At 44.8% G+C, this 14,019-nt stretch overlaps 1 protein-coding gene across 11 annotated transcripts in view; it reads right to left on the reverse strand.

Annotated features, from left to right (window-relative positions):
• Positions 1 to 14,019, reverse strand: part of SLC4A9 (solute carrier family 4 member 9) — a 28,913-nt gene that overhangs the window by 3,478 nt on the left and 11,416 nt on the right. For 5 of the 11 annotated variants that reach the window (XR_004430028.1, XM_033180974.1, XM_033180970.1 and 2 more), the window contains 4 exons: positions 13,630 to 13,803; positions 12,864 to 13,019; positions 12,405 to 12,503; positions 10,271 to 10,506 (listed from right to left, as the gene is read on the reverse strand). Coding sequence is in view for 6 of the 11 variants with exons in the window: in XM_033180974.1 (XP_033036865.1) it covers positions 12,450 to 12,503; positions 12,864 to 13,019; positions 13,630 to 13,803 (384 nt within the window). In the remaining 5 variants the exon portion in view is untranslated. Of the gene's footprint in view, positions 1 to 10,270; positions 10,507 to 12,404; positions 12,504 to 12,863; positions 13,020 to 13,629; positions 13,804 to 14,019 lie in introns of those variants that run through there. The other 6 variants (XR_004430026.1, XM_033180971.1, XM_033180975.1 and 3 more) reach the window with 6 other exon arrangements.

Here is a 14,019-nt window from a genome sequence, read left to right on the forward strand (position 1 = left end):
TGTTGGTATCATATCTAAGAAACCATTGCCAAATCCAAGGTCATAAAGATTTATACCTATGTTTTCTTCTAAGAAGTATTTTAGCTTTCACGTTTAGGTTATTGATCCATTTTGAGTTAATTTTTACATATGATGTGAAGTAGGTGTTCATCTTCATTCTTTTGCGTGTGGATATCTAATTTTCTCAGCACCATCAAAAAGATGTCCTTTCAGTCAGGCATGGTGGCTCATGCCTGTAATCCCAGCACTTTGGGAGGCTGAGGCGGGTGGATCACCTGAGGTGAGGAGTTCGAGACTAACCTGGCCAACATGGTGAAACCCTGACTCTACTAAAAATATAAAAATTATCTGGTGTGGTGGTGCACGCCTGTAGTCCCAGTTACTTGGGAGGCTGAGATGGGAGGATTGCTTGAACCTGGGAGGCTGCAGTGAGCCAAGATCACGCCACTACACTCCAGCCTGGGCAACAGAGTGAGACTATATCTCAAAAAAAAAAAAAAAAGAAAAAGAAAAAAGACTATTGTTTCACCATTGAATTGTCTTGGCAACCTTATCAAAAATTAATTGACCATAAATGTGAGGGGTTTTTCCTGGACTATCAATTCTACTTATCTGTATGTCTATCCTTATGACAGTACCACACACTATCTTGATTATTATAGCTTTGTAGTAAGTTCTGAAGTCAGAAAATGTGAGTCCTCCAACTTGGTTCTTCATTTTCAAGATTGTTTTGGCTATTCTAGGTTGGCCCCTACTATTCTTACCCCAAGTGGCAAGGCTCCCTTGCCCACACTACTTTTTCCAAGGCATTAATTATGGTGACCTATAAACCCTAATCCTCATCCTCTGCAACCTCATCCTGCAGTATTCCCTCTCTCACTCCACTCTAGCGAGATAGTCCTTCTTTCAGTTTCTTTTTTTTTTTGAGACGGAGTCTCGCTCTGTCGCCCAGGCTGGAGTGCAGTGGCCGGATCTCAGCTCACTGCAAGCTCCGCCTCCCGGGTTTACGCCATTCTCCTGCCTCAGCCTCCCGGGTAGCTGGGACTACAGGCGCCCACCACCTCACCCGGCTAGTTTTTTGTATTTTTTAGTAGAGACGTTAGCCAGGATGGTCTCGATCTCCTGACCTCGTGATCCGCCTGTCTCGGCCTCCCAAAGTGCTGGGATTACAGGCTTGAGCCACCGCGCCTGGCCTTCTTTCAGTTTCTCAAACATTCCAAAGTCTTTCCTGCCTGATGGCCTTTGAACTCTTTCCCTTTGCTAAGAATGTTTCCCTCCACCCTCCACTTCCTCTTTCCTTTTATCAAGCCTGACTTTCTGTTGCCCAGGCTGGAGGAAAGTACAGCAGTCTAATCATGGCTCTAGGCAGCTTCAAATTCCTGGGCTTGAGCAATGCTTCCATCTCACCCTCCCTCATAGCTGGGACTACAGGCATGTACCACTACACCCAGCTTATATGTATTTTTTTACTAGAATGTCTCCATTCTAGTAGAGGAGACAGAAAAATACAGGAGAGGAAAGATCATGTCTTAGTTAACACTGAATTCCTACTGCCTGGCATATAATAGTTATTTAATATGCATTTGTTTAATGGATGAATGAATGAAAGACCAATCAATCCCTGGACAGCCCTTTAGTAGGATTCAGCATCAGGAAAAGAGGAAAGAGGCAATGAACTTGGCCCTCAAACCAGGGTTGCTTTCCGTGTACTCACCTCTCATTTTGTGCCAGTCAGCAATTCCTCCCTCCTTTCATTCAAATAATTATCCCAAACTCTTCTCCTAATGAATGTCTATGTACCTTTGAGAAGTAGATACAGACACATTCCTGCCTTCCCCAATCTCTGCTCTGGATTGCCTTCAGGGAAAAAAAAGCCAAAGATGTCTCTGACAATAGTGTATATGGACAAGTACACCCTCAGATTCATTTGCAGAGATAAAAATCTAGAGTATTGGGAAGCATGAGACACCAGACAAGGGTATAGAAGAATACAGAACTAAGAAGGTAAGAATTCAGAACCTCAGGGAGAATCAGAATCTCAGGCAGAGAGCTTGGGAATTCACATCACAACCTTTGATTCTAATGCCTGCAGAAGTTTGAGAACCATTGTCCCATAGCTACAGACTGGAGAGGAAAGGCCTGGGTTACTGATATGAAGGGATTTTCCCTGGGGCTTGGAAGGGAAGAGTTTCCAATCCCTTGGTAATCCTTTTTTTATTTTTTTATTTTTTTCGAGACGGAGTCTCGCTCTGTCACCCAGGCTGGAATGCAGTGGCCGGATCTCAGCTCACTGCAAGCTCCGCCTCCCGGGTTCACGCCATTCTCCTGGCTCAGCCTCCCGAGTAGCTGGGACTACAGTTGCCCACCACATCGCCCGGCTAGTTTTTTGTATTTTTTAGTAGGGATGGGGTTTCACCGTGTTAGCCAGGATGGTCTCGATCTCCTGACCTCGTGATCTGCCCGTCTCGGCCTCCCAAAGTGCTGGGATTACAGGCTTGAGCCACTGCGCCCAGCCTCCCTTGGTAATCCTATATACAGCCCTGAGTCTTTCATCTAAAGATCTTAAAGAATGTTACAGGCATCAATTAACCTTTCCAGCACCCTAGACTGAGAATCCAGGCTCTTAACCCTATTTTACTGACAAAAACTCAAACCTACGGTTTAGAGCCAAGAAAGGAATATCTTGGCTCATGTGACCTGAACTGAACAAGCTGAAGGGACTACAGGTACGCATCACCACACCTAGCTTATTTTTTATTATTTTTGTAGAGATAGAGTCTCACCATCTTATGCAGGCTGGTCTCAAACTCTTGGGTTCAAGCAATCCTCCCACCTTAGCTTCCCAAAGTGCTGAGACTGCAGGCATGAGTCACTGCTCCTGGCTGACAGTGGTTCTTAATCTGGGGACTGTAGTGCACTTAAATTTATGTGTATATGTGTCACTCCTTGACTGTAGGCAGATGATACTTTCACTTACTCCTTGTCACTCAAATCTCAGCTTAAAGGCAATCCCCTCAGAGAGGTCTTCCCTGAATACCCATCTTAAGTAATGTTTTCTATCACATTCTATTTTAATTTCTTCAGAGTACTCGTCATTATCTGAGATTATCTTACCCTTTCTTTGCCCCTCCTTCAGTATAAGGTAAACTCCATGAAATGAGAAACCTATCTGACAGTACATTGTTGATGTTCAACAAGTGTTTGTTGAATGCTTAAATAAGCAAGTCTAAATGAAGATGTTTTCAACAATATGTGGATGCTGTTGAAATGAGTAAAATATACATTTATTTTTAAAGTCTAAATTTAGGCTGGGCACAATGGCTCATGCCTGTAATCCCAGCAGTTTGAAAGGCCAACGTGGGAGGATTGCTTGAGTTCAGGAGTTTGAGACCAGCCTGGGCAATATAGCGAGACCCCCATCTCTACAAATAATTAAAAAAATTAACCAGGTGTGGTGGTATGCACCTGTAGTTCAGCTGCCCCTTGGCAGGCTAAAGCAAGAGGATTGCTAGAGCCTATGAGATCAAGGCTGTAGTGAGCTATGATTGCACCACTGCACTCCAGTCTGGGCAACAGAGCAAGACCCTGTCTCAAAAATAAATTAAATAAATAAATAAAAAGAAAAACCCTGATGTGATAGTCTAAGTATCTATTGATTGAGAGAAATACATGCCTAAAGTATCACTTGGCTGGGTGCAGTAGCTCATGCCATAATCCCAGCACTATAGGAGGCCGAGGCAGGGGGATTGCTTGAGCCCAGGAGCTTGAGACCAGTCTGGGCAACATAGCAAGAACCTATCTCTTAAAAAAATTCTTGGCTGGGCATGGTGGCTCAAGCCTGTAATCCCAGCACTTTGGGAAGCCGAGGCGGGTGGATCACCTGAGGTCAGGAGTTGGAGACCAGCCTGGCTAACATGGTGAAACCCCGTCTTTACTAAAACTACAAAACAGATGGGCATGATGATGGGTGCCTATAGTCCCAGCTACTCGGGAGGCTGAGGCAGGATAATCACTTGAACCCCAGAGGTGGAGGCTGCAGTTAGCCGAGATCATGCCACTGCACTCCAGCCTGGTCAGCAAGAGTGAAACTCCAGTAATCTTTTTAAAAGTATAATTTAAATTTAGACTAATTTGAGACAGGATCTATGTCACTCAGGCTGGAGTGCAGTGGTGCAATGATAGCTCACTATAGCTTCAAACTCCTGGGCTCAAGTGATCCTCCCACCTTAGAGCACCTCTTGCCCCATCCCCACCCCCGCCCCGAGTAGCTGGGACTACAGTACGTGCCACCACATCCAGCTAATTTTTTATGTTTTTTTTTTAGAGACAGGGTCTCACTATATTGCTCAGGCTGGTCTTGAACTCCTGAGGGCTCAAGGGATCCTCCCCACTCAGCTACCCAAAATGCTGGGATTATACGCATGAGGCACTGTGTCCAGCCAGGGTTTTTCTTTATAATATTGAAAAAAGGGTTGGCACAATTTCCATTTCTGACATCGTATGGATTATAATTTCTGAACAATCTTCCCCAAAAAACAACTAAAATGATAGGTTAAATATAATTTTTAACTTTAAAATTCATAATGAGATGACACAAAAAGTTAGAATGACCCCAAGACAAACTAACCAAAAACAATTCTCCTTGAAACATTTTCTTAACTCCTGGTTTTGATTCCATATCACTGGCCACTCCTCAGTCTTCTCCTTTCCTGGTTGCTCCTCTACCTCTTAACCTTTTAACAGTGAAGAGTTCTAAGGCTTGGTCCTTGGATCTCTTCTCTGATTGTACTTCCTTGGCAATCTTATATAGTCTATGTTTTCAATATAATTTGTACTCTAATAAAATTATAAATTTTATCTCTGACTCAGATTTCCTCGTGTACTTCAGATTTGCATATCCAGCTGCCTATTTGACATCTTTACTTGATTGTCTAAAAGGCATCATACGGCCAGGCACAGTGGCTCATGCCTGTAATCCCAACACTTTGGGAGGCTGAGGCAAGTGGATCGCTTTGAGGTCAGGAGTTCAAGACCAGCCTGGCCAACATGGTGAAGCCCTGTCTCTAGTAAATAAATAAATGAATGGCATCATAATGCCCAAATATGAACTCAAGTCAATGGCAATTCCATTCTTCCTGTTGCTGAGACCCAAAACACTGGAGTCATCTTTGACCTCCCTTTTTCTTATATCCCAATCAAGTAAAGGGAGGAAAGTGGAAAAGAAAAAGGACAAAAATAGCTCCATCCATCTAAAATAAGGTAAGAAAAGGAGAAAAGAGGAACAGAAAAATAGGAAATAAAAAAGCAAATAAAACAAAATCAAATATATTAGTAATTACTCTAAATGTAAATTTACTAAATTTTCTAGCTAAAAGATGGATTGTCAAATTGGATTTAAAAACAAAAAACCTGGCCAGGCATGGTGGCTGGTGCCTGTAATCCCAGCACTTTTATAGGCCAAGGCAGGAGGATTGCTTGAGCCCAGGAGTTTGTGACCAACCTGGGCAACATAGTGAGACCCCATCTCTACAAAAATTTTTAAAAAGTAGTCAAGCATGGTGGCACGCACCTGTGCTCCCAGTTACTCAGGAGGCTGAGGTGGGAGGATCACTTGAGCTGAGGAGTTTGAGGCTGCAGTGAGCCATATTTGTGCTACTGCACTTCAGGCTGTGTGACAGGTGAGACCCTATCTCAAAAAAAAAAAAAAGACAAATTAGCTTGGCATGGTGGTGCATGCCTGTAATACCAGCTACTTGGGAGACTGAAGCAGGAGGATCGCTTGAATCCAGGAGGCGGAGGTTACAGTGAGCTGAGATTGTGCCATTGCACTCCAGCCTGGACAACAAGAGCAAAACTTTGTCTCAAATTAATTGATTAATTAAAAAAAAATCATGGGCCATTGCAGTGGTTCACACCTATAATCTCAGCACTTTGGGAGTCCAAGGCAGGAGGATCACTTGAGGTCAGGAGTTTGAGACCAGACTGGGCAACATAGTGAGACCCTGTCTCTACAAAAATTAAGAAAAATAAATAAGCAGAGTGGCCAGGCACAATAGCTTACGCCTGTAATCTCAGCACTGTGGGAGGCCGAGGCGGCCGGATTACCTGAGCTCAGGAGTTTGAAACCACCCTGGGCAACATGGTGAAACTCCATCTCTACAAAAATGCAAAAAAATTAGATGGGCATGGTGGTGTGCACCTGTAGTCCCAGCTACTCAGGAGGCTGAGGCAGGAGAATTGCTTGAACCCAGGAGTTGGAGATTGCAGTGAGCCAAGAACGTGCCACTGCACTCCATGCCAGCTTGGGTGACAGAGTGAGACTCTGTCTCAAATAAATAAATAAATAAGCAGAGCATGGAGGTGTGTGCTTGTAGTCCAAGCTACTCAGGAGGCTGTGGCAGAGGGATCTCTTCAGCTCAGGAGGTTGAGGCTGCAGTGAGCCCAAGATCATGCCACTATGCTCCAGCCTGGGTGACAGAGTGAGACCTTGCCTCTAAAGAAATTTTTATATAAAATAAAAATAAATACAAAAAAAACTAAATCTGACCACATCATGATTACAAAAGACACAAGTAAAATATAAGAACACAGAAAGACTAAAATTCAAAGAATGTAAATATATAATATAGGTAAATTCTAATCACAAGAAAGCTAATTTAACTATATTTCTAGCAGACAAAATAATTTTTAAGCAGAAAGAATTACTAATCACTACAAAATAAAATCTTTTCAAAATAATAAAAGGATCAATTAACCAGGAAGATATAACAATTCTAAACTAGAAAGCACTCAAAACACAGCATTTAAAAATACATAAAAACAAAAATTGACAATTCTTCAAAGAGATAGTGACAAATTCATTATCATAATAGGTTTATTAAAATACCTTCCCCAGTACTTACTAGTTCAAACAGGCCAAAGAAAGCCATGCCATATATAGAACATCCTGAACAGCACAATTGGTAGGCTGGCCTAATAGAAATAGAAAATTGGAGGGCCGGGCGCGGTGGCTCACACCTATAATCCCAGCACTTTGGGAGGCCAAGGCAGGCGGATTACCTGAGGTCAGGAGTTTGAGACCAGCCTGGCCAACATGGTGAAATCCTGTCTCTAGTAAAAATACAAAAATTAGCCGGGCGTGATGGCAGGCACCTGTAATCTCAGCTACTCCGGAGGCTGAGGCAGGAGAATTGCTTGAACCCAGGAGGTGGAGGTTGCAGTGAGCCGAGACTGCTCCATTGCACTCCAGCCTGGGGGACAAGACTGAGACTTCATCTCAAAAGAAAAGAGAAAATTGGAGAATAAGCATTATTTTCAAGTATACATGGAACATTTACAAAAATTAACAACATTCCAGGCCATAAAGTTAGCCTCATAAGTATCTAACTGATAGTTTTTTTTGTTTTTGGTTTTTTGTTTTGTTTTGTTTTTGAGACGGACTCTTGCTCTGTCCCCCAGGCTGGAATGCAGTGGCGTGATCTCTGCTCACTGCAAGCTCCGCCTCCTGGGTTCACACCATTCTCCTGCCTCAGCCATCCGAGTAGCTAGGACTACAGGCGCCCATCACCACACCCAGCTAATTTTTTGTATTTTTAGTAGCCAGGATGGTCTTGATCTCCTGACCTCATGATCTGCCCGCCTCGGCCTCTCAAAGTGCTGGGATTACAGGCATGAGCCACCGTGCCCGGCCTCCTCATATCTAAATGAAATTAAGTTAGAAATCAGTTACAAAATGATAAAGGAAAAAAAAGTTTGGAAAATTTTTAAATGCACTTTTCAACAACTGGTGAATCAGAGGAGAAATCAGTAGAAATTAGAAAATTCTTAGAATAAATAAATGGTAATGAGAATATTATATATCAAAACCTGTAAGATGCAAGTAGTACTTAGGAGGAAATTCGTAACAGTCGTGTTTACATTAGGAAACAAGGCTGAAAATAAGGAGATAAGAAATTAGAAAAACAGCAATAAACATAAAGAAAACAGAAAGAAGAAAATAAAGAGCAGAAATCAATAAAGTAGAGAAACATTCAGTAGAGAAAATCAACAAAGCCAAAAGTTAGTTATTTAAAAAGACTAATAAAATAGCCTTGCCGGGCGCGGTGGCTCACGCCTGTAATCCCAGCACTTTGGGAGGCCGAGGCGGGTGGATCGTGAGGTCAGGAGTTCAAGACCAGCCTGGCCAACATAGTGAACCCCTGTCTCTACTAAAAAATACAAAAATTAGCCGGGAGTGGTGGTGGGTGCCTGTAGTCCCAGCTACTTGGGAGGCTGAGGCAGGAGAATGGTGTGAACCCAGGAGACAGAGCTGGCAGTGAGCCGTGATAGCATCACTGCACTCCAGCCTGAGCGACAGAGTGAGACTCTGTCTCAAAAATAAATAAAATAAATAAATAAATAATAAAAAATTAAAAAAAAAAGCCTAACTTGCAAGAGTAACCAAGAATCAAAAACAGAGAGAAATAAGAAAACCATAACTAAATATGCTACAGATATTAAGCAGATAAGAGTTATAATAACTTTATGTTAATAAATATGAAAAATTAGATAAAATCAATAGATTCCCAGAAAAATACAATTCACCAAAGATGGCTGAAGAAGAAATAAAGAGCCTGAAAATTTAAAAATTTAAATCAACTTAAACTTTCCACAAAGCAACCTCTAGGCCCCAGCGGCTTCACCAGTGAATTCTTTGAGTCAATAGAAAACTGGGTAATTGAATTGTGGTAGAGTTATACACTGGAGTGCTACCTAGCAATGAAAACAAACTACAACTACATGCATCAACATGATTTTTGTTGTTTGTTTGTTTGTTTTTGAGACACTCTTGCTCTGTTGCCCAGGCTAGAGTGTGCAGTGGCATGATCTTGGCTCACTGCAACCTCTGTCTCCCGGTTCAAGCTATTCTCCTGCCTCAGCCTCCCAAGTAGCTGGGATCACAGGCATGTGCCACCATGCCAGGCTAATTTTTATATTTTTAGTAGAGACAAGGTTTTGCCATGTTGGCCAGGCTGGTCTGAAACTCCTGACCTCAAGTGATCCACCCACCTCGGCCTCCCAAAGTGCTGGGATTACAGGCATGAGCCACTATGCCCAGCCCAAGATTTTTTTTTTCTTGCTTTTTTTTTTTTTTTTGAGACAGAGTCTCACTCTGTTGCCCAGGCTGGAATGCAGTGGTGTAATCTTGGCTCACTGCAACCTACACCTCCCCAGTTCAAGTGATTCTTCTGCCTCAGCTTCCTCAGTAGCTGAGATTACAGGTGCGTGCCACCATACCTGGTTAATTTTTGTATTTTTAGTAGAGATGGGGTTTTACCGTGTTGGTCAGACTGGTCTCGAACTCCTGATCTCGTGATCCACCTACCTCGGCCTCCCAAAGTGCTGGGATTATAGGTGTGAGCCACTGCGCCTGGCTTTTCTTGTTTCTTTCTTTCTTTTTTTTTTTTTTTAATTTGAGACAGGTTCTTGCTCTGTTCCCAAGTCTGGAATGCAGTGGCATGATCATGGCTCACTGCAGCCTCGACCTCCTGGGCTCAAGTGATCCTCCAGGCTCAAGCGATCAATCCTCCTGCCTCAACTTCCTGAGTAGCTGGGACCACAGGCATGCACCACCACACCTAGCTAATTTTTTTTGTTTTGTGTGTGTGTGGAAACAAGGTTTCACTCTGTTGTTCAAGCTGCTCTGGAACTCCTGGGCTCAAGCAATCCTCCCACCTCAGCCTCCCAAAGTGCTAGGACTACAGGCATGTGCCACCACACCCAGCCAAAAATTATTATTATTATTATTATTATTATTTTTTTTTTTTTTTTTTTTTTTTTTTTTGAGGAGGAGTCTTGCTCTGTCGCCCAGGCTGGAGTGCAGTGGCCTGATCTCGGCTCACGGCAAGCTTCGCCTCCCGGGTTCCCGCCATTCTCCCACCTCAGCCTCTGAGTAGCTGGGACTACAGGCGCCCGCCACCTCGCCCAGCTAGTTTTTTGTATTTTTAGTAGAGACGGGGTTTCACCGTGTTAGCCAGGATGGTCTCGATCTCCTGACCTCGTGATCCACCCGCCTCAGCCTCCCAAAGTGCTGGGATTACAGGCTTGAGCCACCGCGCCCGGCCCAAAAATTATTTTTATATGTGTAAAAAGCTATTTCAAACTGACGAATACTTATTCTGGAAAGACTGTTTTTTTCTTTTTGCAAGCTGAAAAGAGTTCCCTGATGGCCCTTAGATTCTGTAAAAGAGAATCTGGGAGGACAGAAAGTTCAAAATGTGAAGCACTTCATGGCTCAGGACCTTTTAATGAGTAGAGAGTGAATGGGACCTGATCCGTCCCTCTGGCTCACCAGCCTTTCCTAAATGCACAGCAAACATGCTTGCTTCCTGCCACTCTCCACCCTCAGGTCAGGAGGTAACTGAGGTCTTGGCAGCTGCCCTTCAGTCCTTCCCCAAGCTGACTGAGCATCTGGAAGTTAAGCCAAAGGCCAAAAGTGTCCTGACTTCCTGAATAAGCACCTGTGAACTAAGAGAAGACATGGTGAGGCCAAAGCAAGTGCTCAGGGGACATTTACTGCGAAGAACAGAGCAAAAAGAATGATAAGAGATAAGGAGCGCCCAGGAGATCTTGTTCACGGCCAGCCAGTGAATTCCCCTTTCTTTCTCCAGTCCCCCAAATTTCCCATTGCAAGTGTCAGAGGCTCTTAGGTGCTTTTTTTTTTTTTTTTGAGATGGAGTTTCGCTCATGTTGCCCAGGCCTGAGTGCAATGGTGCAATCTCGGCTCACTGCAACCTCTGCCTCCCGGGTTCAGGCAATCCTCCTCTCCAGTAGCTGGGATTACAGGTGTCCGCCACCACGCCTGGCTAATTTTTGTATTTTTAGTAGAGACGGGGTTTCACCGTGTTGGCCAGGCTGATCTCGAACTCCTGACCTCAAGTGATTCATCTGCCTCGGCCTCCCAAAGTGCTGGGATTACAGACGTGAGCCACCGCACCCGGCCTGGCTCTTAGGCTCTTGGGCTTGGAGAAGCATGAAGATGAGGATGTTCTATGGCCCAAAAGAGAGATTTTTGTTTTTGATTTTTTTTTATTTTTTGAGACGGAGTCTCACTCCGTCACCCAGGCTGGAGTGCAGTGGCACAATCTTGGCTCACTGCAACCTCTGAAACTCCGCCTCCCGGGTTCAAGCGATTCTCCTGCCTCAGCCTCTTACAGGCATGCACCACCATTCCCAGCTAATTTTAGTATTTTTAGTAAAGACGGAGTTTCACTATGTTGGCCAGGCTGGTCTCCAAACTCCTGAACTCAGGTGATCCACCCACCTCTTCCTCCCAAAGTGCTGGGATTACAGGCGTGAACCACTGTACCTGGCCCCAAAAGAGAGTTCAGCTTTTTAAGGGCAACCAGTTCCAGGCTTTTGTACATGCTGTGGGCTTGCTTAGAATATTTTCCTTCCATCTAGTCCTGGCTTGCTCCTTTAAAATGTTTTTTTTTTAGAGACAGGATCTCACTATGTTGCCCAGGCTGGAGTGCAGTGGTTATTCACAGTTGTGATTATTGCACACTACAGCTTGAAGTCCTGGGCTCTTGCCTCAGCCTCCCTAGTAGCTGGGACTACAATTGTGTGCTGCTGTGCCCAGCTGCCTGGCTAGTTTCTATTCATTATTTGGATTTCAAATTATGGACCATTTTCTCATAGAAATGGAACACCCACCACCCAACCACCACCACCCCACCTTCACCAACTCTCACCACTCCACCTTACTGTTCTCTAAGAAGAGGTTAGAAGCCCTGCTCCCATGCCATGCCCTGTTCTTCCCTTATCAGCACTATCTCACTCTAACAGTTGTCTGTTTATTTGTCTACTCTCCCACTGGGATTTAAGTTTCCTGAGGTCAGGGACTATGACTGTCTTACTATCTCTAGCACCAAGATAACTACATGACAGGTACTCAGAAAATGCTTGATATATGGATGAATAAAATAAAGGAATGGCAGAGAGGACAAGTGATAGAGATTTCCTCCACAAGTCTAGAGTGTGGTTCTCAGCAGCCTAAGAGAGGAGCCTTCCAAGCAAGGGAAAGGAACACCAGGCTTTCTCCTCCCTTCCTCTCCTTCCCACTCCTTCCCATTCTTTTGCCAGGGCACCACCCCCCACAACACCCATCTCCACTTCTCATTTGGTGTGAGTTTGAGCTCTCTCTACTGACCAAACTTCAGAACCACAGGGAGCCAAGCCTAGGCAGCCTTGCCAGTTATTCTTCACTAGGAAGAGACCCTTCTATACCCCAGCACCCCCAGTCTAGGATTCCTAAGGGACTGGAGTAAGGAGAAAACAGGGCTGGTCAACACACTGGAGAGTTCCAACTTCTAAGCCCACACCTCCCATCCTCAACATCAGGAGCACTTCCCTCACATCCTCACCTCATGCTGTTTCCTGGGGTCTCCACTCCCAGACTCCTACTCCAGCTAATTCACAGAAATGTTGATTTCTGGGGCCTTTGGCTGATACATCAGCTCTGACTGTGGAAGACAGATCCCAAGATGGATTGAGAATAGATAGATAGATAGTGAGAGACAACATAGAGGAAGGGACCCACTGACCGGATATAAACCCACAGTGAGACAAAACAAAGATCAGAGTTGAGAAAGACAGCCCACTTGAGCTGAAGCCTCAGCCCTTTCCACCCACATCAAGGGCCCCTGTCCTATGAAGAAAGATTTCCTTCACCCCTTTGGTCTGCCTATATGTCCATACACAGCTAAGGGAAGTGACTGTTGATCAGATCTGCAGGCTTAATGGAGATATTATTTAGCTCCTGGACAAGAACACTCTCCCAAACCCTGACACATTCTCCTGAGAGGACCCAGCCTGGAGCTCACATCTTCACTGTCACTTCCACTGAACGAGTGTTCTGGCTCCAGCCCCTTCTCAGGGATGCTTCTCTCCTCCTCTGGCATCAGCTCATCCAGCCAGAGGAGTTCCTGTGGTGAGAAGACCCTCTCCAGGGCCTTTCGGACCCCCACAAGGCCCAACAACTGCAGGAATAGAAACATGGCCCAGGCCTGTCAGCAACAGCAGTAGGAACATTAATAATAACACTTCTTGAGCACTTCCTATGTGCTAGGCATTGTATATCAGTTTCACTGAATGCTAGGACATTCCTATGAGGTAGAATAATTATTCCCATCGTACAGAGAAGGAAACTGAGACCGCGAGTGATTAGTTACTTCCCAGAGGTCACACATCTGGGATATAGTAAGCAGATTGGTTCTACTGCGAAGCCTATGACTCTTAACTTCCTCAGTAAGAACAAGGCCAGAAGCCACCTATGTTATCATCTCACTGAGTAATAAAAGTGTCACCATTTCCTCTACCAGGACCTCAGATTTCTTCTGGGTTTTATGTTCTTACCTGTGGCTGGTCACTCCAAAGAGGTTGGGAAAAGAGGTGAATCAGGTATCCCAGGACTAGCCCATACATAGGTATCACTCTGCCATCTTTTTCTTTGTCTTAGGATTCTCAACCAGGGAGAGCCACAGAGAGTGAGAGGGGAGATTCTTCCTCTCATGGAGGCCTTGGCCACCCTTCCAGGCTCAGAGTCTCCCAGGACCCTCCAGGACACAGCCCAACCCTGCCTCAGGTTACCATGAGGGGGAAGATGATGGCTGCAGGGGTAGACTTGATTATCCAAAGCAGCCCCAGACAGACAAGCTGGATGGCTGTGAAGAGATGGACCCTGGTCAGAGGCACATGCCTCAAGAGTAGCAGGTCCGGCTGGTGTTTTGCTGGCATCAACAACAGCTTCACTCTCTTAGTGAACTAGGGGAATGAGAGGAAGAGAAAAGCAGGGCACTCAGGTAGCCTGACAGGAGGGTGTTACTGATAGCTATCATAGCCCAGCACTGGGAGCAGGCAGGAAGCATGGCGGCTGAGTCCCTGAGCCCAGGAGAGACAGGAAAAAGAGAGTAAGAGGGGAATTCACAACTGTAGGCAGGAGATGCCAGCAGAAAAGAAAAAAGGAGTGGGGTTGCTAGG

Source organism: Trachypithecus francoisi, unplaced genomic scaffold (assembly GCF_009764315.1).
Source record: "Trachypithecus francoisi isolate TF-2019V2 unplaced genomic scaffold, Tfra_2.0 Lachesis_group2, whole genome shotgun sequence".
Taxonomy (NCBI): Eukaryota; Metazoa; Chordata; class Mammalia; order Primates; family Cercopithecidae; genus Trachypithecus; species Trachypithecus francoisi.